The 26,509-nt window shown below is 47.1% G+C and overlaps 1 protein-coding gene across 1 annotated transcript in view; it reads left to right on the forward strand.

The window, feature by feature from the left end:
- MDH2 (malate dehydrogenase 2) overlaps window positions 1-26,509 on the forward strand; it is a 189,865-nt gene that overhangs the window by 126,951 nt on the left and 36,405 nt on the right. Inside the window, exon 8 of the mRNA XM_069614943.1 lies at window positions 22,438-22,589. Coding sequence (XP_069471044.1) covers window positions 22,438-22,589 — 152 coding nt within the window. The remainder of the gene's footprint in view (window positions 1-22,437; window positions 22,590-26,509) is intronic.

Below are 26,509 nucleotides of genomic sequence, written 5' to 3' on the forward strand. Positions count from 1 at the left end.
TGATGAGGGAACCCAGCAAAGATTATGGCGGCTCAATGGGCAAAATAAGGCAGCAACCTACCTAGCAGAAAACTGATGGAGAGAGGGGGCGGGGGAATAACGCGGGATGGCCCAATGAGCTGCTGGTGTCCAACGCTTCCAGGTGACGGCAGCCACTAGCACCAAGGCATGAGACCCTGGCGGTTAACAGCGGGAAGTGATGATAAAACTGCTTCAAAATGGCCTCCGCAGAAAAAGGCTGGACTCTCCACATAAGTGGACTCAGCAGTAAGTCCAGGATGGACTTATAGTAGAAAATGTCAACCGGAGACCATTGCGTTCCATCTTGCCTCTTATGAAAATTCCAAGACAAGGGAACGAAGAGTGGCAGCATTTCCTCTTTAATACTACTTGGATCAATCGCAGTAATGGGATAGAGACAGTGGTTATGTGCCCAAATATTGCGTTTGGCCCTTAGAACTGCCTCTCAGCCCAGGTCACCCCAAAGATGAGAGGAAGAGCCCAGGAACCTATGCTGATGCAAATCAGTGAAAGCAATAAGCATTCTCACAAATAGCTCATGTGTGTAGAACAGCCATTTTAAGCCAACCCCATAGTTCCCTAGAACTAAGGAAATCCTAAAATACAAAATGTCCAAGAGGATTTAAAAAAAAGTTACCCTAATGACTGCCAAAAATACATTGGACTACCAATGCAGTAAAATGGCTGCCACTCCTGCTGGAGCCAAAACTAAACCGCAGCTACTACCAGCCTATTACCTAAAACCAATGAAGGCCCATCTAATCCCCCCCTGGGCACAGATGGTGGGATGTTGGTAAGCACCCCGGGTGCTGTGAGCCATATGGGTGACCCAGGAACCTGTACTTTAAATTAGTTGTGGCTGCCATCCAACATGGGCTTCTTCAAACTTCCTGTCTAAGCAGCGCTTGTGAGCTCAATCAGGCCTTTAACAGTGCTTCAGGCCCTGGACCAGTGGGAACAACCAGTCTCGGCCCCTGCTTGAAGATCTGTCCCTCTGTCCTTAGAATGCATTGGAATTGTCCTGTAACCATCCTGTAGGCTTACCAACTTCCCCGTGGTCTAGCTGGCTGCATCGGTCATCCAGAGTTCCGAATTAGGACTCCACAGAACCTCACTGTTTGAAACAAGTGGTTCGCAACAGGCAGTTGGCGCACTCGAGCATAAAGGGGGGCATTGCAGGACAAGCGTCTGTGTTTTTGCCACAAGGGGCGACTTTCTGCCATTTGTTCAATGGCCTTTGCTGATCTCTGCCTGCATCTTTTCCTGGGGGCCTTCTAAGGTCATCCACTGCGTGATGATCCTTTAATTGTGCCAGAATCCGTGTCAGAACGCAGAACCACAGACTAGCTACACCTAAATCCTGATGCTGAATGCGACTTCTGCAGCAGCAACCCCTGTTGAGTAAGATTTTCATAGTAATTCTTCCTGACTTGTCAACTCCAGAACTTTTTTGCTTTTACTGGTGGATTATTTTTCCTTATACCTCCTGAGTGTGATCCTTTTCCCACACTCATGGAATCTTTTGCTTTTGTTTATGGGTGTCCTTTTTAAGACTCTCCATAGTGTATTTTTAAAAGTTATCCTCTTTGACAACTTTATGGCAATAAGTGCCTATTGTTGCTGGGTTGCACTAGGGGCTCCCCTTTTAACTTTCTCTGGCAAACCTTGAGAACTTCAGTTTCCAAGGGTAGAAAGGATCTTTGGATCACTTTTACATGTTTGGCGAAACCAGCCGACCCCACCTTATGTGGATTTCTGGGGAGATGCAATGTATCCCCTTTCACACTACAACTGTAACAATTATTTTACAAGGACAAATGTACCTTTAGTGGCTGGTGGCAGGGATACCTTTTATTAGTTTGGTGCACCTTTACCGTGGGCTGTGTGCACAGCCCCAGTAAAGGCACTTGTGGGTGCTCATTTCACCAAAATGACCCCGGTCTTGTTTTTTTCTCAATTTCTTGTTCCTTGTCCTGACATCCTGGGAGGTAAATTCCTTTGTGTGATTTTTTTTTTTCTTTTCCATCTTTGGCAGGAGTCCTGTTGACCCCACGCCTAGGCTCCACAGTGTGAAGGCAAGAAGCGAGGGAGGAGTACAAAACTCTGCAGCCCTTTGTCTTGCAGCCTGAGTGCGAGATTCCAGTTCAAACGGGAAGACTGGCTGTCCTGAAAGGATTGCCAACCCCCCCCCCCCAAGTTTGAATTTTGCAAGTATGTTTGATTGGCTCGGTTTCTGCATAAGAGTCCGATCCTGGAAGCTGAAGAGGTAGTCGACCATTGGAACCAAAACCGAAGAGGAAGATTAAGAATTTGCGGCTGAAATGATTTACAGCTACAGGAGAGCCTGCTGTGTAACCGCAGCCTGCTGTAGCCCTTTCTTCCAATTGACCTGTGTACTTCGAAAACAACTGACCCGTCCAAGAGCCTGGTGAGACTTGCTAGACTCAAGACCTGCATTTGAGCTATCCCACGCCGTGCTGCTACCTTGTAGGACTGCAATTCCCCTCTACCCTGGGACCTCAAGCCATTGTGCGGTGCACAGTCTTTCGAATCTCGATGAAACTTCGTGGGCATCCAGGTGGATCTCCAGAGACATGATTCCAGTCCAAAAAGTCCCCTCACCAAAGTGCCCGACCTATAACAACGAGAATCAACTGGCGATATTTGGTTTTCTGTGCTCCTGAAAAGGCGCCCAATCCACAACCGCACCCAGCCGCGAGGAAAACCTTGCCTGGAGCCTTGCCTGTTGATCCCTGCTGCAAAGCCCTTTCCAAGGTCCTGTTTTCAGTCACCACGACAAGGAATCCACTGACCAGGTTTTTGGCTACAGATCCTGAAGTCCTCCTGCTGCATAATCTTCTGTGCTGAGGTACTGTGCTGGCTTGGTATTTACTTACCTTGCGTCTCTTGTGATTTCTGTACAGATTTGGGATGTTTTCTGTGATTGGTAGTACTCTGGTCTAGTGCACCCAGGCCCGTGCTGGAATCCTCCTAGGGTGTCTTCTGTGAAGCCCCCGGAGCCTCAACTAACTCTAAAGTAAAATAATCACCTGTTTGAACAGTCTTCCTTAGGAACATTGACTTTTTCTACTTGAGAACCTATCCTGACGCTACCTGTTGGACACTAGAACCTAGTTAGTTCTCCCATCTGCCAATGAGAACACTCGTGCTCCAAGAATAAGGGAAGCCTTTTTTTAAATTTTGTTTGTAAATGTTACTGTATATGTTCAGTGTACAGGTGAACATATACAGTAACATTTGCCTGTAACCCCTTAGAATGCGTTTGGTATGATGTCCCATTATCCCACCCCCGGTATTCCCAAGTGGGTTTTGTTCTCGACCCTCGTTCGGCCGGGCCAGGTGGCGAGTGTTCGCTGGTAGAGGGCTCTCGCGATCAATCGTGGTTTATAGGTCTGGGCCGGGTAGTTCTGGTCAGTGTCTAGCACTGGTGCCCAAATGTTTATAAATCGGTGGAGCAGACCCGCTTTTGCTGCTGTGACCTTTTCGGCTATTAGAATGTCCCAAAGTTTAACCCACCAGAGGGTCGTCAGGGGTCCTTCCACAGACTTCCAGGTGCGGGCCACTGTGATTTTGGCTGCCAACAAAAATTGAGATACTAACGTTGCCCTCCTTCCTGTTCTCGGGTAAGAGTCTGGGAAAGGGATCCCCAGCAGTGGGGGTCCAAGGCCTGCTGAAAGTGGTGAAGGCGTAAGGGGGAGTAGTATTGGCGCAAAAGCAATTTGTGGGTGCACTCCCGATTAGTGATGCAGCGGGATGCTGTGCACGTTCTTGTCCAGATGTCCACCCATGTGTGGTCCTCTATAGCATGACCTAGGTCCGCCTCCCATTGAGTCATAAGGCTTGGTGTGAAAGGGCTCTTCTTGCAACAGTTTATAGAGGGCCGAGATCTTTCCTCGGGCTGTTATAGAGGGCCGAGATCTTTCCTCGCGCTGGCAGGTAATTTACTGTAAGCTCTAGTGGGGCAGGGGCTTGTGTTGCAGCCGCTCAGGTCTGGGAGCACCAGTGCCTCAGTTGGGCCTAGGTAAATCTGTCTCCGCTAGATGGAAAATCGTTTTACATTGTTCGAAGGTGAGGGTGGGTGTCCCCCTCGAAGAGCTGCCCCAGCGATTCGAGGCCTCCTGCTACCCAGTTCCTGAAGTTCGTTGGGTGGGCTCCCGGGAAGAAGGCTGGGTTAAGGAAGATTGGGGAGAATGCACTCAGGTCTCCTGGGATACCTCCAGGTCTGCGGGTCCACTCCCAGGCCTTTATTGATTGTTTCGTAGAAGTCAATACTCCTGGCCAAATCCGGCATAGTGCGGTGGGGATTAACGGATGGAAGCGTAGGGGGAGAGGAAGGTGGAATTGTTCAATCTCTACCCACTTTGGGCACCCTAGGGTGACTCCCCATGCTTGGAAGGGGGCCAGCTGCGCTGCTATTTGGTATTTGCGGACGTCTGGCACCCCTAGTCCTCCCAGTTTTGTGCTGGCCATCATAGTTCTCCGAGGGATCCGCACTTTCTTGCCCCCCCAGATAAAGTTAATCATTTTCCTTTGGAGCCGCTGTAGGGGGAGGAAGAGTGATCAAGGTTGGGAGGGAGGAGCAGGCGTAAAGGAATCGGGGCAGGAGGTTCATTTTGCATGTCGTGATGCGTCCCAACAGATCTCCTGCACCTGCCAACGGGTAAGGTCCTTTTCCAATTCCTCAAAGGGGGGGTGGGGAGTTTGCCTGGTAAACTTTTGTTGGGAGGGTGGCGATCTGGACCCCCAAGTACGGGATAGATTGGGTGCTCCATTGGAATGGGCTTTGCTTCTCCAGGGCTTCCCTCTCGCCCTGGTCAGGCCCACTCGGAGAGCCATTAATTTTTGGAAATTGATGGTGAATCCTGCTACACTCAAACCGTGGATTTCGGTCAGGTCTGCACTCATGGAAACCTTAATGTTTGATGGTTAACACATCGTCTGCGTAGAGAGCAATTTTATGTTGAGCAGAGCCAATCTGCAGGCCGCTGATCCAAGGGTTTTGGCGGATTCGCTGGGCCAACGGTTTCATGGTCAAGGCAGGGAGCTGGAGGGATAGTGGGCATCCCTGCCTCGTTACACACGTGAGAGGGATTGGGTCTGATAGGTGGCTGTTAACTCTCAGCTGGGTCTAAGGGGCTTGGTAGTTCACTAGGACCATTTTCTTGAAGGTCGGGCCAAAGCTGAAAGCCTCGAGGGTGATGCGCAGATACGACCAATCCACCTTGTCAAAAGCTTTGGTTGCATCTAGCGCCAGCAAGGTAAGTTGTTGGGTGTCCTGGCTGGTGACCTCTATTAGGTCTAGTGCTCTGCGAATGTTGTCTTTTGTCGACCTGTGGTTTATGAACCCAGTTTGATCCGGGTCTATAAGGCTCTGAAGAATAGGTGCAAGGCGATTGGCCAGAATCGAGTATATATTGGCGTCCAAGTTCAATAGAGAGAGGTCTGTACGAGCTATTGTCTTGAGGTTCCTTTCCTGGCTTGAGAATGAGGACTGTGATGGACTCCTGCATAGTTGGAGTGACGGTTCCAGTGGCTGCAAATGAGTTGAAGAGACTAGTTAGGGGGGCCACTAATTTGGGGCAGAAGAGTTTATAGAATCGGATGGAGAACCCATCTCGGCCTGGGGCTCTAGGTTTCAAGCTTTTTATAGCTACCTCCGCTTCATCATTTGTGATGGGCGCTTCAAGTTCTTTTGCCGTGGGAGCGCTGCCTCTTGGATGTAGGACAGCTGCTCATTTAGGTCTCTCGGGACTGCCGTCAATATCTGACTGGTGGGCTACCGCTAGGTGTAACTTCTCATGATCCGCCTAGTGGACCACCCCTTGTGAGTCGTGGAGACTTAGGATGGGGTTTCTTTTCTTCTCTTTGGTCCGGTTGTTTACCAGCAGCTTGTTAGCTTTGTTGTTATGGACGAAGTACCATTGTTTGGTTCTGGTTAGTAGGTTTGCTGTAGCGTCGAGGGTGGGATCCATCTTTGAGGCGGTCTGGGGCCCCAAAGTCTCCTCTGACGACTTTCCCCTTAATGAATGGAAGGAGGGATTCTTCAAGGTCTTGATAGAACCCTTCCTGGTGCTTGTTCGGGGCGTATGCTTGGAATGAGGGTATAGAATTGGCCAAAGATTACGCATTTGATTGCGATAAAGCAACCCTCCCGGCATCAGAGTAAGTCTAGGACCTGAGGATTCGGGTCTTTTGAGAAGAGAATGGCAGTGCCTCCCTTCTTGGTGCTGTTGGATGCCAGAAATTGTAGGGGAAAAAGTCTGCTTCGCAGGCGGGAAAAGGCTGCCGGGATTAGATGAGTTTCTTGCAGGAAAGCGAATGAGGTACCGTCATCTTGTAGCCTTTGCAGGATGGATTTCCTCTTCGGAGGGCAGTATAGAAGGTAAATACTTTACTCTTAAAGGATTGGGCCTTTTGCCTTAAAGAAAATGTGTTTAAAAGTTACTTGCAAAAGAGGTTGGTTGGTAACTGTAATTCTGAGAGTGAACAGTTACACAAGTTATTACCTTGAATGTGTGTTGCACGATTGGATCTTTCATGGGTTCACATGGTGTGAATATTACCAATCGTCGGGCTGGGAAAACCCTGGTAACATAAGCATATTAGTTTTCCTATGGAAAAATGTTGACACCTTGAGTGTCCTATCGATGTTATGGGTGCTTTAGCCAGCACCAATGGGACGTTGAATGTATAGCCCTGCCCCCACTGCTTCCCCTCAGGTCTGAACCGTCTTCCAAACCGTTGGGATTACCTTGTGTTGTCTCCACAGAATTGGTCTTTTTATGAGAAGAAATTTCTTTCATCACTTCAGCTTTCACTGCTTCCACTTTTACGTAAAAGAAAGGTATGTTCTCCGGTCTCGTTATGGAACCCTCGGGTCTGAAGAAATCTTTGTTCAGGTCGTGTGAGACCTGCTACCTCGATGTCTACGAAGGGGACCGGCATTCTGAATGCCTGTACCGCTTATACCCAATCATTCCATCAAAGACTGCGACATCTGTCGGGGGTTACCCCGAAAAACCCTCAAGGACAGGAACCAGCACCTAATTTGTTGGCTGAACAAGGGGGCCTGTCCATCTTTGGAGGCTGGTTCCTCATGCGGAGGCGGAGCGTGCACTCCCTCAGCGAAGAAATCGCCACTGCTCATGGTCCAAAGAACCGCTGCCTAAGAAACGGCGCTCAGGTGAGCCTAGGCCTTCGTCAAGTCAGGATACCTCTCTCAATCGGGTCAAGCCATCGAAGGAGAGTATAGGGAAACTCTTGTACCTAGCGGGCTTGTTTACAGGAGGAACATCCGTCACGGTCCGCTCGTACGTGTCCCTCTTTGGCACCATGTCGTTCTGCATTAGACTCATTCCAACTTGTCAACTCTTATGCGCCCAGCACAGGAATTTCTTGCTTCGAGATGGTCCCAAATCCAAGGCTCCTGGGCGGACGGGGTGGTAATCTCCCAGTCTCTGGCAGGCTCCCTACAATGGTGCACTCATCCACTCGAACCGAGAATGCCCTTGGTGGAACCGGATTTCCTATACACTATCGTGACCGATGCATCGCAAGCTGGATGGGGTGCTCATCAGGACAAGTTCCAAGTCAAAGGCCTGTGGTTTCCAACGGAGGCCTCTCTACATATCATCCTAGAACGGAGGACGGTACATTGGGTGCTCATATCTTTTCTTCCCCTCATCCAGAACTCTGTAGTAAGGATTCTCATTGACCACAACCATGTTTTATCTACTCAAGCACGGGGAACACGCTTGCAACTCCTTTCCCAGGAAGCCCAAACCATTTGACACTGGGCCATAGAACACAGAATTCAGATCCTTGCTCCCCCCCTGCCAGGAATTCAGAACATACAGGCAGATTCCCTCAACACGGCCTCTTCTCAAATGCACGAATGGCAAATGAACAGCTCTCAAGTGACAAAGATCTTCGAAAAGTGGGGCATTGCCCGTTTGGACCCGTTTGCCACCCCCGAGAACACAGTGCCATCTGTTTGCCAGCAGAGTCCCTCATCCGAGCGCCAGAGGGGACACATTTTTCCCATGGACAGGGATGTTCGCCTATGCATTTCCTCCGTTTCCCCTGATCAGGAAAATGGTTCAGATGATTCGCAAGGCTCCCTGCAAAATCATCCTAGTGGCCCCTGTTAGGTAAGATGTTCACAGAACTGGTAAATCTTCCTGACCTGGGTCAACCCCAGCACTTTTTTTGCTTTACTAGTGGGATATTTGTCCTTTAATACCTTAGTGAGTGGGAACCTTTTTCCACACTCACATAATCTTTTACTCTTTTTTTTTTAATTTTTTTTTTTTTTTTTTATGGTTGTCATTTTTTTGACGTTCCATAGTGTCTTTTTAAAGTTATCCTCTTTATCAACTCTTAGGCAAAGAGAGTACCCTTTGGGAACACTACAAACAACTGACTACAGGTATATGCAACCCAACCTTTGGTATAAGCTTGTACTAGTTTTAGTAGCGTGTTGAGCAGCCAGGCTTATCCCAAGAGGGGAAATGTGAGGTGTAGTGGAGTTACACAAAGATTCATAGTTACAGGCATTCAAATCAACTCTTACACTTGGTTTCTTGCATAAACTATTAATTTATCAGTCAGTTGTTATAAAGCCTTCTAAAGGGAGCAATAGAACAGTAATACACAAATATACTTGAATACTGTACACTGAGTTTCTGGATCCGACAAAGCCCTTTTGGGATGGCCCACAGACACAACCTACATCCACAGGTGACTTCAGTAACAAGGGTCCTGGGGTCATTAATACCTTATTGTTGGCATACAGAATACTCTCAATAGTTTGTAAAAGGCAAAGGTGGTTAGAACATAAATTACAAATATTCTTAAGCAGGGCAAATACTTTCAGATATGATTTTTTTTTTCTATCGCAGTCGTACAGTGTTTCAGAGCGTGGCAAGGGAGGGGAAACAAGGGAACAAAACGTTCTTACTAGGTCCAGTGACATTGAGAACGTGCAAGTGCATGGGAGAGGGGGAGGGGAAAAGTGCATGGAAGGGGGGGAGAAGTGGAAAGTGCGGAGCAGAAAACAGATAAATTATAATAAATAATAAAGGCAGCAAACAGTGGAAGTACAGACAGCAAGTGCTGGGTTTACAGCAGCAGACAGGGTAGGGCTGATAAGTGCAGGAAGAAAGGGGGGGGTGAGACTGTATGGGTACAGATACAGACCCCAGTGCAAGGGGTGGCCCGGAGGCAGTGCGGGTGGCAGGGTGAGCAGGTTCCTGGGCCTGGTGGAACAGAGGGTGGCCAGATTCACAGTGCCAGAAGAGAACAGATCAGCAGCGGAGAGGGTGGCCGAAGGAAGAAGCAAAGAGGAAGGTCTTGAGGTGTTTGCGGAACCAGTGATGGTTCTCAAGTTTTAGAGTGGCAGGGAGGCTGTTCCAGAGGGAGGCACCAGCCGAAGACTTGAGATCTACCCCAGCTCGTTTCTTTGAAAAACAACTGACTGAGGTAGAAGAGCGAAGAGCTCGGGAGGGGAGGCATTTTGCCGAGGGATAGCTTAAGGTATTTTGAAACCAGGCCCCAGAAGTCCTTGTGGACAATGCACAGCATTTTGACTATAATCCTTGCATCCAATGGGCGCCAATAGTCTAACCTAGAGAGAACCAGAGCTTGGCAGACCGTGAGCTTCTGTGGGTAGGAGAGGAAGGGTAGAGTACCTCTGATGTGGTGCAGTAGGAAGTTTGATTTCTTTTTTTAGAGACATCAGAGATGTGGGCGGAGAAGGAAAGTGTGGAATCAAAGATGATCCCGAGATTCTTATCCACGCAGGTGGGTGTAGGGCGCGGGGGGCATAGCGAGGCCGGCCAGAGGGCGAGGGGAAAGGATGGAGGTGTGCCAATGAGGAGGATCTGTCTTGCTGGCGTTCAGACAAAGATCATTGGCGGAACACCAATTTTGAATCGCAGTGAGGCAGAGATGAGGGAGAGGAGGTGGTAGAGGGCAGCCTTAAAATGAGTTGTCGTCAGCAGAAAAATGGCAATGCAGCGGGCAAGAGTTGCCAGGTATTGGTTGAAAATCAAGGGTGAGAGTGTAGACCCCTGGGGAACACCACAGGTAGAGAGGGAGATGGATGTTAGGAAGGACCCCCAAATGACCTGGGAGGGCCAATTGGAGAGGAAAGAGGTCAGCCAGGCCAGAGCCAGCTAGCAAGAGAAGTCATTCAATTCAATAGGCTAAGCCAAAGTCACTGGGCAAGTCTTTGTATAGGATGCAGCACTTCAGGTAAGTAAATGGACAAGTCTTTGCACAAGTTCTTAGGAGTTCTTTTATAAAAAGAACCAAATGTCGGGCCACAAGCTGATTAGACTTGTGAGTTGTAGAAATAACCAGCACTTCCACAGTTAGAGGTAAGTTCTCTTAGGCTAGTTTTACAGTACCTTAGTAAAGAAGAAAAAGATGCAGCTGAAGACTTCTGTTCCTGTACAGCTCTGCAGATCTCGCTGTTCCTGTGCCTAAGTCGTGGGGACAAGAGGGAGGACGTCAGGGGGACTCCTGCACTGTATTTGCACCGTCAAAGCTGGCAACCGGCCAACTTTACTTTCAGTGGCTGTTTCACGTTTCAGCTCCTTGCGGTATAGCAATAAGCGCGGTTCCTGGCTGTCAAGGGTGACTCATCACATCTGAGGGGGCATATGGGGGGGTAGTCAGGCTTGGTCAGTCCTGCTTCGTGGGAGTCCGGAGGATCTTCCAAAACTTTTGGCCAGCTTACAAGCAACGCACACAATCTGGTGTCCCTCTCCCTGGCTTTAGTTTTCTGCAGCACTCTGAGGAACTGCAACCAGCTACTAGATGGGTGTCCAGGTGGCTTACTTGGGAGTGTATTGGTTCCACCAACTCAAAGGGAGAAGTCGTCCTTGCAGGGCTTCTCTGGTGATGTGAACTTGGTGATTTGTACCTGCAGCAGAGCTTCACCGGGCAAACCAACGGTCCAGGAGTTGCAGCAGTCATCCTCTTCAAGCTCTTATTCGGTTCCTTCGTCCAGTGGTTGACTCTGCCTTCCAAGCCAAGAGACTCCTTTTATTCAATTCTCTCCCATTAATTCCAGCACAATTGTCAGTCACCCAGCAGAGTGGCTGTCGTTGCCGGACAGTCAGCCAGCCAATCGTCGGAGTGCATTTGGGTACTCCTAGGAGACTAAGCACAGGGAGTTGTGGGCACCTCCCTCACTACCTGCCTACCCTAGACACTCTGGATCCAGAGGCGGGTTTCACTCCTGAGGCCCGCCAAAGGCGAATGAATAAAGGGACCAAACCCACTTTGGCTTGCAGAGAAACTCGAGGGACCTTTCCACAAAGATATGGCGAAAAAAGACCAGGGACCATTTTAACAAAGGAGGCTCGGCGCCTTTTAGAAAAATATGGCTCCCGCAATTTAACATTACCGGAGCTACGAACAGTTTGCGGTCGGGGTACATCATGTTAGTTCATTGCTAAACCACTGCCACCAACCATTCTGAGAGGAAAGGGTAACGTGTGAATGCTACATGAGTAACTAGACATAGGGGATACTAAGTAACCCCTCCACCACTTCTAGTGTAAGATGGGGCGTGCTGGGTCTAGAATTTTACAGGACTAAGTGAAGTCAATTTCACTCCACTGGGAAACAGTAGTTGATCCCAGAGAAGGTATTTAAACCTTGGGAAATCCGACCAACTTCCCAGGGTCACTGCATTGAAGGTGCTTTGTTATTGTTTTGCATTTATATAGCGCCTTATATACCATAGGTATTTTCTGAAGGCGCTGGTAGGTTGAACGCCCTTGGGAACCGAAGTTTGGGTCAGAGAGTCGAGAGAGTCCAAAGGTGCGAGTGCGCACCAGGTATGTATGCAGCTGGTGCGGAATTCGAGTGGTAGCTGCTTCTTAGCGGTAGGTGTGGTGGTTGAGAGATCAGGAGTATGTGTTCGCTCTGGCCGGGTTTATCCAGACCAAGTGTGGCTGCGTTAGGCCTGAGAACGCCTGGCTGGGGGGGTGTGAAACCAGCAGTGTTTACTTAGTGATGGGGAGTAAGCAGGAGACGTTGATATGAGAACAGTTACACCGAATGGTGTCATAGTATCTCTGTGTTCTAGTTGAGTGGTGGTGTAAAGGATAGAGTAAGCGTGGGGTGTGGTATGATGTATGCTCTTTCAAATGTTCCCTGTATTCCAAAGCATATTATGTACGTCACACAATTCTGTGCGGTCATGTCCGTTCTATGCATTTTTGTTCATTTCAGGCGTTCAAGATTGCCTTGCACACTCCTGTCAGCTCGACACTCATGCACTCTAGTTCACCTTGCATGCTCTAGTCTATCCTTCATTCTCCAGTGTACCCCACGCATGCTCTCTTGTATTCCATACGCATGCACTCCTGTCCTCCCCGCGCTGCCCTCCATTCTACCACGCGCATGTACTCCTGTCTGCCTACGCACTCATCCGCTCTGTATACTCGTGCGCTCTGTATACACATCCGTTCTGTACGCTCATCCGCTCAGTACGCTCATCTGATCTACACACTAATCTGGTCCACACTCATCCGCTCAACATACTCATCCACTCAACATACTACTCGTCTGCTCTATGAACTATTCATCCGCTCTACGTACTTGTCCGTTCAGCATACTCATCCGCTCTACATACCCATCCGCTCAATACTCATTTGTTCCATGCATTCGTCCGCTCCACATACACTCGTCCATTCTCTTCTCTTTGTGACACAATTGTAAAAGATGATGCCTATGGAGTTTTTATTCTTTATTCTTTGGTGGGAGTACCCTGGACTCCCCGCCCAGGCTTCAGTCTGTGAGGATAGGAAGCGAGGGTGGATTCATTGCTTGAATGGGGACAAATCCCAGTGGGGGGTTAGCTGTCCTGATTGACTGCCCCTTGTAAAATGTGGGGAGAGAATGCAGAGGTTGTTTTGTAATTACTGATAAATACTGCGAACCTGGGAGCTGAAAACTGGAACGGAAGAGGATGATTAAGGAAAAGTGGCTGAAACGATTTCCAGCAACCTGAGAGCCTGCTATGTAACCGGAGCCTGCCCTTCCTTCCAGTCGACCTGGGGACTCCGAAAATGACCACCCTGACCCAGAGCCTGGTGATGCCCACTAGACTCAAGACCTGCATTTTGAGCCATCCTACGCGTTGCTGCAACCTTGCGTTGCTGCAATCCCCTGGGACCTCGAGCCACTGTGCGGTGCATGGTCTTCTAAATTCCAAATCGCGCTGAAACTTCGTGGGCATCTTGGTGGATCTCCAGAGACCCGCATCAAGTCTGAAAAGACCCCTCACCAGAGTGCTGGACCTTTAAAAATAACGAGAATTCAACCGCGATTTTCTGTCTTTCTGTGCTCCTTGAAAAGGCACCAAATCCGCTGAACCACATCCAGCCATGAGGGAAACTTTGTCTAGAGCCTTCTTCATCGATCCATGCTGCAAAGTTCCTTCTGAGGTCTTGTTGTCAGTCACCACGACAAGTAATCCACTGACTGGATATTTGGCTGCAGACCCTCAAGTCATGCTGCAAAATCTTCAATGCTGAGGTACTATGTTGGCTTGGGTATGTACTTACCTGTTCGGATTTCTGTGTAGCTGTGTGTTTTCTGTGATGGGGAAGCCTCTCATCCAGTGCACCCAGTCCCACTGCTAGAATTCTGCTAGGATATCTTCTGTGAAGCCCCTGGACTCTCTTCTAACCCTAGAAGTGAAGTACTCACCTGTTTGCCCAGTTTCCCTAAGGAACTCTGACTTTTGCTACTAAAGAACCTATTCTGACACTGCCAGTTGGTCATTAGTCCTAGTGACCCCTTTTCTGCCACCGAGAACACTCGTGCTCCAAGAACCAGGGACGGACTTTTGAAAGGATTAGGCCTTTTGCCTAGAAAAGAAAGTGTTTAAATGTTACTTGTAAAGAGTTGGTTGCTTGGTAACTAATACTAAGAGTGAACGGTTAAAAAAGTTCTTATCTTCAACGTGTGATGCACTATTCTCAAAAGTAAACATCTTTTCTTCCTTAGGAACTGTTTTGCCATTATAATAGAAAGTAGATGTGAAGGTATTTTACTCTCCTTTGATTAGGTTGTGCCTCTTCCCAAAAGTAAAGTGTTGGTTTCACCAGATTATTCCTTCAGAGTAATTGTATAAGTGTCCCCCAACTGGGTCTTGCTTCCCCTGAATTGATGTTATCCTGTCCAGAGTAAGTCTGTATTAGGTTGTTGCCTACCTAGAATAACTGAGTCATTCAGTAAAGTGTAAATTTGGGTTTTACTTTCCCCTTCATTGTGAGGTTCAAAAAAGTATGGGTTTTACGTACCTTGAGTTAGCTGTGTGCCATCCAAAAATAAGTTACAAGAGTTACTGCTTATCTGGTTGTTTCACGGATCTCAAAAGCACCTGTAATTGTATATTACATCCTTAGGTTTCACTCACCTAGCATAACTGTGTGTATCACAAAAGTAGTTCCAGGTTTTTACTGCACCTAGAATAATTGTTCCACTATTCACCAAAAGTATATTGTCCAGTTGACTGTGATTTGTACCAAGAGTCACTGTACAACTGGAAGGGTTTACTGCCCTTGCATTACTGAATGTAATTGTAAAAGTGACCATTGGTTTTTACTCCCCAGGAAACGGTGTGACCTATACTGAATGTGTATGAAAAGGTTTTGACTTCACTAGAACTGTTAGGTATTTCCAAATAAGGTATATACTTTGGTCTGTGTACCTTTTTAAAGTATAATGTTGTGTTTTTTATATTGTGATTTCATATAATGTTAGTGCTTACTTACCCCTAGATTTATCTGGCCCTACCTGTATTTAAATAAATCTTTTTTTTTTTTTTTTTTTACAATACCTCTGACCGGCCTACACAGTAGGGAGAGTGGGGTCGGGGTGGCCATATCCTTTTAGCTATGTCTCGCCTCTTTTCCCCACTTTGCCCTCTAGGTCTGGTCATCGCATTTATTGCCTTACGCTATGGAAAGGACACTATTTAGGTTTTGTCCCTCTTGCAGGGACAGATATCCTTGGAAGGACGAGCACTCCAAGTGCAATAATTGTCTCCCGCTTGACCATGACGAAAAAAAGCGGTGTGCAGCCTGTAAACCCCTGTGCCCTAAAAGGCTTAAGCGCCTCGTTAAGCGGTGGGCGGCCTATGGCATGTCACGGGCTGGATCTTCTTTCCCCCACTGCCGAAAGTGACGGGTACTAGTGATGGCCAGGCATCCGTGTCGGATGCCATCGACCTAACGACGGACACTCCTAGGTCTGCCATGCCTGTCCTCTGCTAGGCCTGATTCGACTCATGCTATGGGGATAACACCAGGTGACTGGGCGTACAAGATGGAAGCCAAATTAAATGCACAACCACCACCCTGGTTACGACTGTACCGTCAAACGGGCGAAAGCGCCAACAGGACCGCCGAAAAGTTTGAAGAATGCTCTAATCTTCAAGATCAACAGCCTTCCCACATTCGCAGCAGCATCTTGCGACTGAGCCTTCGAAACCTGGGTGCTACCCAAGAACACATTCGGCCGTCGAAGCTCACTTAGTTGATGCTCTGATGCCCCCAAAAGCCCCGGTAGGAGAAAAATCTACTGCTAGGCCTCCTAGTCAACCGGCACATCTCACCGCTTCGCTGAGCAGCTCCAAAAGCATTGCTAGGATTGCTTCGGCAGTGGAGCTGAAGGAGAGGTCTAAAGACGACAAAGCGCAATGATCGGTCCGCTGTCATATCGAAATGACGCACCACAGCACCCTGATGCTCGCGAGGACTGCGCCTTTGTCTAGCTCTATTGGAGACACATTTCGACACCATATGGAGGAAAAGAAAATTGTCCACCCTTCTGGTTCATCTAGATGGACCTGAGAAAAAATGCGAAGGTGTATGGACAGGTTGGAGAAGTGTCTCTGCTTTCAGAGCAACCTACCCCCAAGAGACCTCTGGAGGACCCTCCCTTTGTGCATGCTCCTAATTTTCAAAGTAATTTAGGATCTTCTCAGGAGGATTACACTTCCATCCACCCCGAAGAAGAGATCCAGATGGACACAAAGGATACTAACTTCCTACAAAACTACACTGTGGATGACCAGGCAGATCCCACGGGAGACTGGGAGGACAGTCGCCAGGTTGAGGCAGAACCATGGGCGCTCCCTACTCATGACCAGGACCTGATGTCCTTTGTTTGGATTCCCCTTCCTCCATCCCGGCCCACCAGGCTTCCCCAGTTGACGATCAGATGGCGTTCAGTGCCATCTTAAGAGCAGCTGAATATTTTCAAATGGCCACACAGGAGGCTTTGCCTGAACAGGACTTTGTGGAGGATATCCTCCACAAAAAAAGCCCCTCTCCAGCCAAGCCATACTTCTTCTGAATTCCATTAAGGGGAGATTGGCTCCTTCCTTGATCACACCAGCCCAGACTAAGGCAGTAACTCAGAGGGTGGAAAAATAATTTCGCTCATCTCATTCTGACCCTACATACATTAAGGACCATGCCACCCTGACCACCACCCTAAAACGGGTGGAGGTACCCCTTGCTGCAGGAGAGGCGCCTCTCGATAAGGAGTTGAAAAGGCTGTACGCCTTTGGAAAACGAATCGCCACGGCAGCTGCCTTTTCATGCGCATGGCAAACACTACGTTGCTTGCTAGTTATGCCGATGTGCAGTGGAATCTACTGCAGGAAGGCCTCCAGGAGGTGCCTGAGCGTGCTAGAACCAAATTACTTGCCATCATGACCGAGGGCAGGCAGGTCAACCAGAACGTACTGAAAAACATGCTGGATACTGCGGAGACGGTGGGAAGATTGCTAGCTCAAGGTACCCTGCTCAAACGGCATGCTTGGCTCAGGGACTCTGGTTTCAAGCCGGAAACCCAAGCAGCTCTTAATAAGCCTGTTGAGGAGACTCATCGCTTTGGTAAAGCAGTCGACGATGCCCTCGAGTCTGCCAAAAAGGAGCATGAGACTCTTAAGTCCCTTCAGCAAATCACCCAAAAGCCCTCCCCCCCCCCCCCTCCCCCACAAAGGGTTAGCGGGTCCCAGAGGTCCTTTCGGGGCCAATCCCGTTTCACACAAAACCTGTATAATACGGGAAAATACCTGGAACTCAGGACAGACATCCAGCCCCCCTGCCAACTAACCACCCAGGGGACAGCGGCACGGGAAAGGCAGAGGCCCAACTCCAGGGGAGCCACAGCCTCTGGTCAGAAATAACCTACGGATCCAGGCCGCCTCCCATGTCACCCCGGTCGGGGTGCACTTAACATCTTTCCTTTCGGCATGGGAGGGCATAACGTCAGACCAGTGGGTTTGCAAGACGGTCGGCCACGGGTACTGTGTGGAGTGCACCTGACCACCACAATTCAGACCGCCCAAAGCACGACGCCTGACACCAGACCATCTGCGAATCTGATACATGAGGTGGAAGCACTTCTGAAAAAGGACGCCATAGAAGCCGTCCCTATTCAGGTAAACAAGGGTATTTATTCAGTGTACTTCCTTGTACCCAAAAAGGACCTCACCATGCGCCCTGTGCTAGACTTGGGCCCAGCGAACAAATTAGTCAAACCTCAAAAGTTTCCTATGGTAACTCTGCAGGAAGTAACCTCACTGTTGAAACAGCGGGATTACGTGGGGACACTGGACATGAAAGATGCATACTTTCATATTTCAATGTTGCCAGCGCACAGAAAATATCTAAGGTTCATGATGGATGACAGGCACTATCAGTTCAAAGTACTCCCCTTTGGCGTTTCCTCGGCGCCAAGGGTGTTTACAAAGGTTCTGGCAGCAGCGGCAGCACACCTGCGCGGACTATCCATCCCGGTTTACCCTTACCTCGGCGACTGGCTCATAACGGGGAACTCCTATGAAACATGCCTATTAAATACTCAGACCATTCTTGTTCAGTCTGGGATTCTCCAACGAGAAGAAATCCAGCTTAGACCCCAGTCAAGTCAGTTTCTGGGGGCTCTAATTCGGACCAAAGACTGCCTCGTCTTAGCCTCCAACGAGAGGGTTCAGAACATGCTGTTTCAGATCAGTCAATATGTAGCCAGTCGGGAAGTGGCAGTACGCAAGGCCATGCGACTGCTAGGAATGACAGCGTCTTTATTTAGTTCCTCACGCGCGGCTGCACATGCATCCCATGCAAGAGTGGCTCAACAGCCAGTGGTGTCAGGCCATCGGACAATGGGAAGATCTGATGGTTGTCTCGCCAGCCCTCGTTCTCGCTGCAGTAGTGGTCGAGGGAAAACCTCTTGAAGGCGAAGACCTTCACCACCCCTGTAGTAGAAGCCACTCTAACTACAGACTCGTCTCTCATGGGGTGGGGGGGGGGGGCTCATCTGCTACAGCAGACGGCGTATGGAGTGTGGTCCCCACAAGTAGCGTCCAACCATATAAACCTGTTAGAGCTATTAGCAGTATTCAAAGCACTGAAGGCATTTCACACAGCTACAGGGGAAGACGGTTCTGATCTTGACAAACAGAAACACAGCCACGTTTTACCTAAAGAAACGGGGGCACACACTCTCCAGGGCTATCCAAGCTGTCCCAGAACATTTGGATGTGGGCTCTCAAACACAAGATGTTCCTGCTGTCCCAACACGTTCCCAGCTAACTCGACCTTCTAGCGGATGTGCTCAGCAGAGATTTCCCACTACCCACAGAGTACGAATGGCGTCTACACGGACAGTCTCCAACGTCTTCACAGAATGGGGCTTCCCAGAGATCGACTTGTTCGCCACTCAGGAGAACGCCCAATGCAAAGACATGCCTCCAGGTATCCCCGGAACCGCTCCAAGGGGAACTGTCTCTGGATAACATGTACAGGGAAATTTGTTTATGCTTAACCTCCCCCCACCCCCCTGACTCCCCTACTCAACAAAGTTGTGCACATGTTGCACCAGGAATCAGTCACCATGATATTGGTGGCCCCCATGGGGGCCCGCCAACTCTGGTTCTCGCATCTGATGGAGATGTCCCTCTTCCCTCCGGTGAAGTTGCCCTGCCCGTACAACATGTCTCAGGACGGGGGGGGGGGGACATTACACCCATGCCCACAAACTCGGAATTTAGCGGCCTGGCTCCTTAGGTCATAGTTCGGACACCTTCAACTCCCTCAGAGATGCATGGACCTACTTAGGAAACCTAACACCTGGTATTGCTATTCCAGTAAGTGGAAACGCATTGTCATCTGGTTCAATACCAAGGGCATCAAACCGATTGACTGCTCTCCTACCCACATTGTGTTGTACCTGACACACTTGTTAGACTCAGGACTGGCTTTTAATTCCCTAAACGTTCACCTAGCTGCTCTCAGCCTACACTACGTCACAACAGAAGGTGTTGTGCTGGAAAATACCAGTTTTAAGGCCTTTATGGAAGGGGTTAATAGAATTCACCCCCCCGTTTCTAACCCAGCTCCCGGATGGGATCTAAATGTGGTGTTGGTCAGTCTAAAAGACCTTACTTATAAAATAGCCATCCTAGTGGCTATCACTTCTGTTAGAAGGGTTAGTGAACTTCAGGCCCTTTCATGTCTAGACCCTTTTGTTAGTCCACAGGGATAAGGTGGTACTGCGCACTCCTCCCAGATTTGCGCCTAAATTCATTTTGAAGTTCCATGTGAACCAATCAATTGAACTACCCACTTTCTTCCAGAATCCCACTAGCATGGTCGAAAGAAGCCTAAACACACTAGATGTGCGCAGGGCAGTCATGTTTTGCCTGGAAAAACAAAACCACTGAGGAAGACCAATGTTTTTTGTTTCAGTGGCAGCTGGTAGAGAAGGGGATCCTGTCTCTAAATTGGCTATCTCAAGGTAGATTGTCAAATGCATCACACTGTTATACTCTTGCTAAGAGAGAACTGCCCTTCAAGCCTAGAACACACTACTCCTGGCTTCTATAGCATTCATTGCAAATATTCCCCTTGAGCCAATTTGCAATGCGGCAACCTGGAGTTCTGTACACACCCTTACAAAACATTATTGCCTAGACACTAATTCTAGATCCGATTCTCAGGTGGGACAAGCAGTATTAAGATATCTTTTCACTACTGTTCCTTCTCGCAACCCACCCCCAACTCGGGTACAGCTTGCCAGTCTATGCCCAGCATGTGATTCCAAACAGATTAACAAGTATCGGAAGACATGCATTACTCACCGTAAGGGCATTTCTGATGATTGTATCTGCTTAGATTCACATGCGCCCACCCTACCTCCACGCTCAGATGGAAGGAACATGGATGTCTTACTACTTTTTCTTTATGTACTCACTCACCATAGCCTTGGCTCCCTCATTGCAGAAAAAATAAAATCAGAGGGACCTCGGCGCGTGTGGGATTTTGGGTACACGACACTGTCATGATGGGGATAGTGTTGCAGGCACGCCTATGCTGACGTCCCCTTTCGGTCCCCGAAAGACATGATGCAATACTCTGCGGTTACCACTGGACATCGGACCATATGCACAGCATGTGAATCTAAGCAGATACAATAATCAGAAATGCTATTACGGTGAGTAATGCATGTCGTGAAGCTTCTCTAAAAAGTATCTACTTGCTTGACTTGATTTTGAAGTGTATTTTTGTTGCACATTGCCCTTTTTAAAGAAGGCTCATTTAAAACTGACCATTAAATAATTATTTTACTAGAAAACCTTGTGCAAGTGTTATTTGGATGCTTGTATTTGTGGATTTCAGTGTTACCGCTCTAACGATCACATTTACCCCTCTTGAGAAGTGTGGCTGTTGAGTCACTCTACCAACTTGTGTAGTGCAGACCTTTACAAATAGGTGGGTTACCAATACCAAGAGGACAAGTTGTTGTAGTCTCCCACAGGGTTACTACTTCAAATCATGCCTAACAAACTGTTATCCTGAATCAGAGTTATAAGGGTTTTGCTGTTTATTTATTTTACTAATAAAGCACACATACAACCCTCGGGCCTTGTGGCGCTGTTACAGGTACAAGCTAAGTAGGAGTTATGTAATACAATCGCATTGAGTCAGGTAGCATGCATATATTGGGTACATTTACACAATGGTAATGTGGTTGCAATCCATACAGGCCAAAGTCATGTGAGATAATATACACTATGGTGATGTATGATATGTATCTGGAAAAGCTGTATTTGGCGAAGAGCTGAGTTTTTAGAGCTTTACGAAACATCTAATAAGATTTTCAGCCCTCCAGGACAAAGGGAGGTCGTTCGAGATTTTTTCAGCAAGATGGGGGAAGCTTGTGCCTCCGGCTTTGCATCTCTTTACTTTGGGGATATGTTGATTAGTGTAGGGGGCCCTTGTGGAATAAGTTCCTAGATTAAGTGTTCCACTATTCTGAAAAGAATATTGTCCAGTTGACTTTCTATGCGACTTCTTGCTGAGCGTCATGGTACAACTGTTAAGGTCTATTACCCTGTATTACTGTAAGAAATCCAAAAGTAACTATTGGTTTTGACTTCCGTAGAACTACTTTTGGGTGTTCCAAATAAGGTTATATGCTTTGGTCTCTGCACCTTCAAGTATAGTGTGGTTATATATAATGTGATGGTACTTGTTTCGCCCAAGATTTATCTGGGCCTACTTTTATTTAAATCATTTATTTTTACAATGCATAGTGTTTCAGTGTTTCGTTGGACCATTTGTATTACATTTTCTTTGTACTGTTTCTACAGCCCTCTCTCCCTCCTAAGTAAGCCTGGCTGCCCTGTCTACGCTACCCTATACTCAGGCGGTACAGCCTTATACGAAGTGTGGAGTCTTGTATTGCTTCAGATGAATGGTTTTACTGTCCTAGCTTTCACCAACATAAACGAGCATTTTATACTTTTTTTTTTTTATACTAGGAACAATCACTTCTGTACATAGTGCGCGAGATTCAGGCTTTATCAGTAGATAGTCAGTGTTTCATTAACCCCTGCTCCTGAAGCCACACCTTTAATTGCTTAAAAAAAGGCTGTGGTTTTGTAGTGTATCAAACCTATCGCATAGTCTATCAGTTGGCTAACACGCCTAACGCGCTTTTTTTCGACCACGTGAAAGGTAACCATAGCAGGAATACAGGAAACCTTGGCAAACAAAGTAATCTGAAGTATGTGTCAAGGTTTAGAGCATTGCACAATTTAATTTGACAGCCTACACTCATAGTCTGAATACAAACGTACCCTTTCACCGGCCACTTTTTTTTTTCGTTCCAGGAATCCTAGAAAATATTCTGTTGTCAACCACCAGTTGATCTGCTAATGTACAGCATGCAAATGTATGATGTATTGCGATGTAATGTTGTAGAGAAATCTTTTGAAGCTTAATTTTCATGTATTAAAGATTTTTGTGTACCGCTGATGTTCTGCTTATAAACAGTATATTTTGCTTTTGACAGGCTCTGCTACCCTTTCGATGGCCTATGCTGGTACTAGATTTGTCTTTTCTCTCTTGGATGCCATGAATGGCAAGGAAGGTGTGATTGAATGTTCCTTTGTGAGGTCTGAAGAAACAGCAAGCCCGTACTTCTCCACACCACTCTTGCTTGGGGTAGGTACAATGTTCTACCATGGGATCCAGGATGTATTTGTACCTTGAGGAGTCAAAACGTATTGGTGTGTTTGGCCTTAATGTTTTCACATCTGGGGGTGTTGTAAAATACCATGTGGGATTATAAATATCATTGCTTAACCACTTTAGTAGCGTAGTCACGTGAACTCGTAGTGAGCCCAGTCATCTAGGACTGCAATAAACACCTCTGTTCTGGTTATGAGCCAGCTTAATGGCTTTTACTATTTGTTCAGGGAGTGAAGTTCCTGTGCTTGGAGCTCCTTATGTCACCTCAAGGTATTGGGTCTATTCATAAAGCCTGTAAATCCTACTGTAGAGTAATCCATGTTGCACTGATGATGGATTTGTGGTGTTGCAGAGGAACATATTACCTCCATAAAATTGATTCCATGTGGCAGTAAAGCTATATTTCTCCTTGGGTAGCCCACCTCACTCCATGGGCACAGAACTCCACCATCTGCACTGGTAATAGAAAAACATATTTTAATATACATGTTCACATCGATTTAGAAAACAATCAGTAAAAACAGTTGCAAAAGATTATTCCATCGCATTTTGAGGGGAACAGTGTGTCGACACATCACATAGTAAGGCAAGTGAAAATTTAAATCACATCCATGTATAGATTTTTACATGGGGCGTAACACTAATTTGTGTTTCTGGGTGTTAAAGCACCGGAATAGGATTGGTCTTTTTGTTAGTGTCTTCAAGACCCGTCTTCAGGATGCTTTTTACAATGGATATCAAGACAAGTTCATACTTGGCTTCGTGCACAAGGCCTTGTGCACCAATGCTAAAACCTACAAATATGGTAATAGACATTAAGGGGCCTGGTAAAGTGGATTGTGTGTCTTAAAAAGTGTGTTCTATGGGGGAATAATACAACTAACCTTTTGACTTCACGAGTTGTGTGAAGTGATGTTCTTCAGTAAATAATTCGGCTCCTCAGTTATTCTACAACGTTTGAGTAATTCTGTCACTATAAACAAAGACACGCATAGAGTGCTTTAATGTTGGTCTATTGGAGATCGAGTATAGGTATGATTTAGACTGTCGGGGCTTCCTCACTTCAAGATTAGAGTTGCCAACTATGTTATCTGTGCCAGGTAAGAAAGATTTACCTGCAAAATGTCGGGAATCGTGCGTCACTTTTGTGAATGCTAACTAGCAGTTCTCTAAGAAGGGCCCATCAGCAACAGGGATTTAAATTCCGCAGCTGATGGAAGGGAATCGTCCGGAAGGGATAACTGTGATTCTTGCAGCATTTAAAGCTGCCGCGTAGTGTCAGCAGTGTGTCTAATAGGGAAAAGGAAGACCAAGGGTCTTTTTTTTTTAGGCACGCGGGTAGATTAAACATGCAGAATACTACAGCTTGAAAAGGCAATTCTTAACTTACTCTCGGAGTCAGAGCGTGGTCTCCTCGAGTCAGACTCTGCAGTCGTTAGATGCTGGACGGCTGATGCCGTTTTCGTGCGTCTATTTCTTTCTCTCGCTGGTGGCAGTCATGTGACTGCGCGGCGGCACATGTCATTGATACGGACCAAGCTGCCATCTTTGAAGATCCCTTACATGGCATGCACTCAATGTACTATCTAATGTTTGTGCGCTTATATGGGAAATTGTTTCTTACAAGAGACAAGGATATAAAAATATAAAGGACCTCTTTGTTTCTAATATTTGCATATATTTGCCAACGTGTTACTCCAGAACAGACCCAGATGATAAAGGTCTGCAACATGTCCGATTTTTGTCAAGAGGCTAAAGACAAACTAAAGGTGCTGCAGTATGAGCTGTGACATATAGCTCCCTAGTGGATAATTAAATTCCACTCAATAGAAATATTAAGTCCCGATCTCACAGTATCTAGATCATAAATCTATTTCTATTCCAACTTTTTGAGAGCTAGATCCCTGTCTCCATCACGGGGTAGGCTCTCATAGTTTGGACAACGAACCAGTAAATGTCATTATGTGTATGTTTGGCCCCTTTAAAATGTGCCACCAAGGGTTTATCGGCAGTCTCATTTCTTACAGATTAGCGATGTTCGCATATACGTTGGTTAATGGGTCTTTTGGTCTTTACGATATATAAAAGGGCACTTCATACCGCAAACCACCCATTTTGTCAGACAATTGGTAAAAGTCCTTAAGTGACAGATACATCCGTTCAGGTCGATTTGTTTAATATTACTGGTCAGATGACAAACTGAACAGTGGTCGCATTTAAATTGCCCACATACTGGTGGAAGCTGCCATAAGGTGTTTTGAGTTATTTTTTTGACCCGATACGTGTGTACTAATTTGTCTGAGATTTGGCATTCTTTTAAAAGCAAATCTTGGGGTGTTTAGTTTAAAGTCATCTGAGTTATCGTCCAATGTTTTAGTATGACTCTTCTGAGGTCAGTACTTATTGGCGAGAAAGATGTAACACGCTATCTTCTCTTCTTGGATTTTCTTATGTTTGTTTGGACATGAGTGCTGGAGGGGTTACTTAGTTATCCACTTTGTCTACATGTTATGCTATTTTCATTTATTTAGCGCCAAAGCCTGCATGCATCCATGAGCTGTGCAGATGGAGAACACACAAACATGCGATGTGAGGATGTTTTAATTTAAACAATAGAGTTAACAGTTTCCTAAATACCAGGAGGTCTTCCTCTTTTCGGAGGTTCTCTGGCAGATTATTCCGGATCTGTGCTGCATGAAATGGGGGGGGGGGGGGGAGGGGAAAGCCCGACCATTTCCTGTGGCTCTTTTTATTCAATCAACTTTGAGGTAAGAGGCCTGGGCCGATCGGGGATTTCCCTAAGGTTTGTGAGTACTTTCCTTTTCTTTAAGGTATTGGGGGACTAGGACATGGATGCATTTATGACATACAGTCAAGACTTTAAAAACTATTTGTGCAGAGACAGGCAGGCAGTGCACACTTCCACTGCACGGAAAGAGTCGGTCATTTCGACCCAGTTGGTGGACTACTCGGACGGCTGCATTTTTAACTTTCTGCAGTCTCTTAATATTTTCCTTGTTGGCTCCACTAAGTAGGGCATTACAATAATCTAGTTGTGGAAGTATTATTGCTCTAACCAATTTTGTTCTATTTTCCTTGTTGACTAGTGGAGCTACTTGCCTTAGGACTTTAAGTTGATAGTTGGCACTCTTAACTATTGCCTCTACATGAGCCCCTGAATCCAAGCTTGCCTCCATGTAGGTACCTAGCGTTTTGACCTTGGGTGCTACTTTTATCTGACTGCCTTCAATATTAAAATGTTCAAACGTTCTCATGTAACATTTTTATGTTGCCCTTTGTACAATTAATGACTGCTGGCAGTGGTTTACTTTTTCTTACCATTGTGTTTTTACCATGGGCTGCGTACACAGCTGCAGTATAGCACCCTTGGGTGCCCATTTTGTCAAAATGGCCCGGTCTTTTTTTTTTGCCATTTCTTGTTGGAAAGGTCCTTCTTGAGATTTACTCTGCACGCCAAACCAGGGTTGGTACCTTTGTTAGCTGTCTTTGGCGAGGTTCACTGCTGAAGCCCGTCTCTGGCTCCAGTGTGTCTCACAGGGCAGGAAGCGAGGGAGGTTCCCAAAACTCCCTGTGCTTAGTCTTCTTGGTTACAGGAATGCACCCAAAGGTGTTTGACGGGCGGTCCACCCTACTGTGAGGGTGACAGCGAGGCTGCAAATGAATGGGAGGAACCTGTATAAAAGGCATGGTCTCTTGCAAGCAAGGCAGAGTCGACCACTGGACGAAGGGACCGAAGAAGCTTGCTGTAACCTCCTGGACGTTGGTTTGCCCTGCTGCATTGCTGAAGCTCAGAATTTCTAATCGACGAGAGAAGCCTTGCAAGGACCACTTCTCCCCTTGGGTTGGTGGGACCAATCAGACCCAAAGCAAAC

The sequence above is a fragment of the Ambystoma mexicanum genome, chromosome 9, assembly GCF_040938575.1.
Source record: "Ambystoma mexicanum isolate Mex_15411 chromosome 9, UKY_AmexF1_1, whole genome shotgun sequence".
NCBI classification, from domain to species: Eukaryota; Metazoa; Chordata; class Amphibia; order Caudata; family Ambystomatidae; genus Ambystoma; species Ambystoma mexicanum.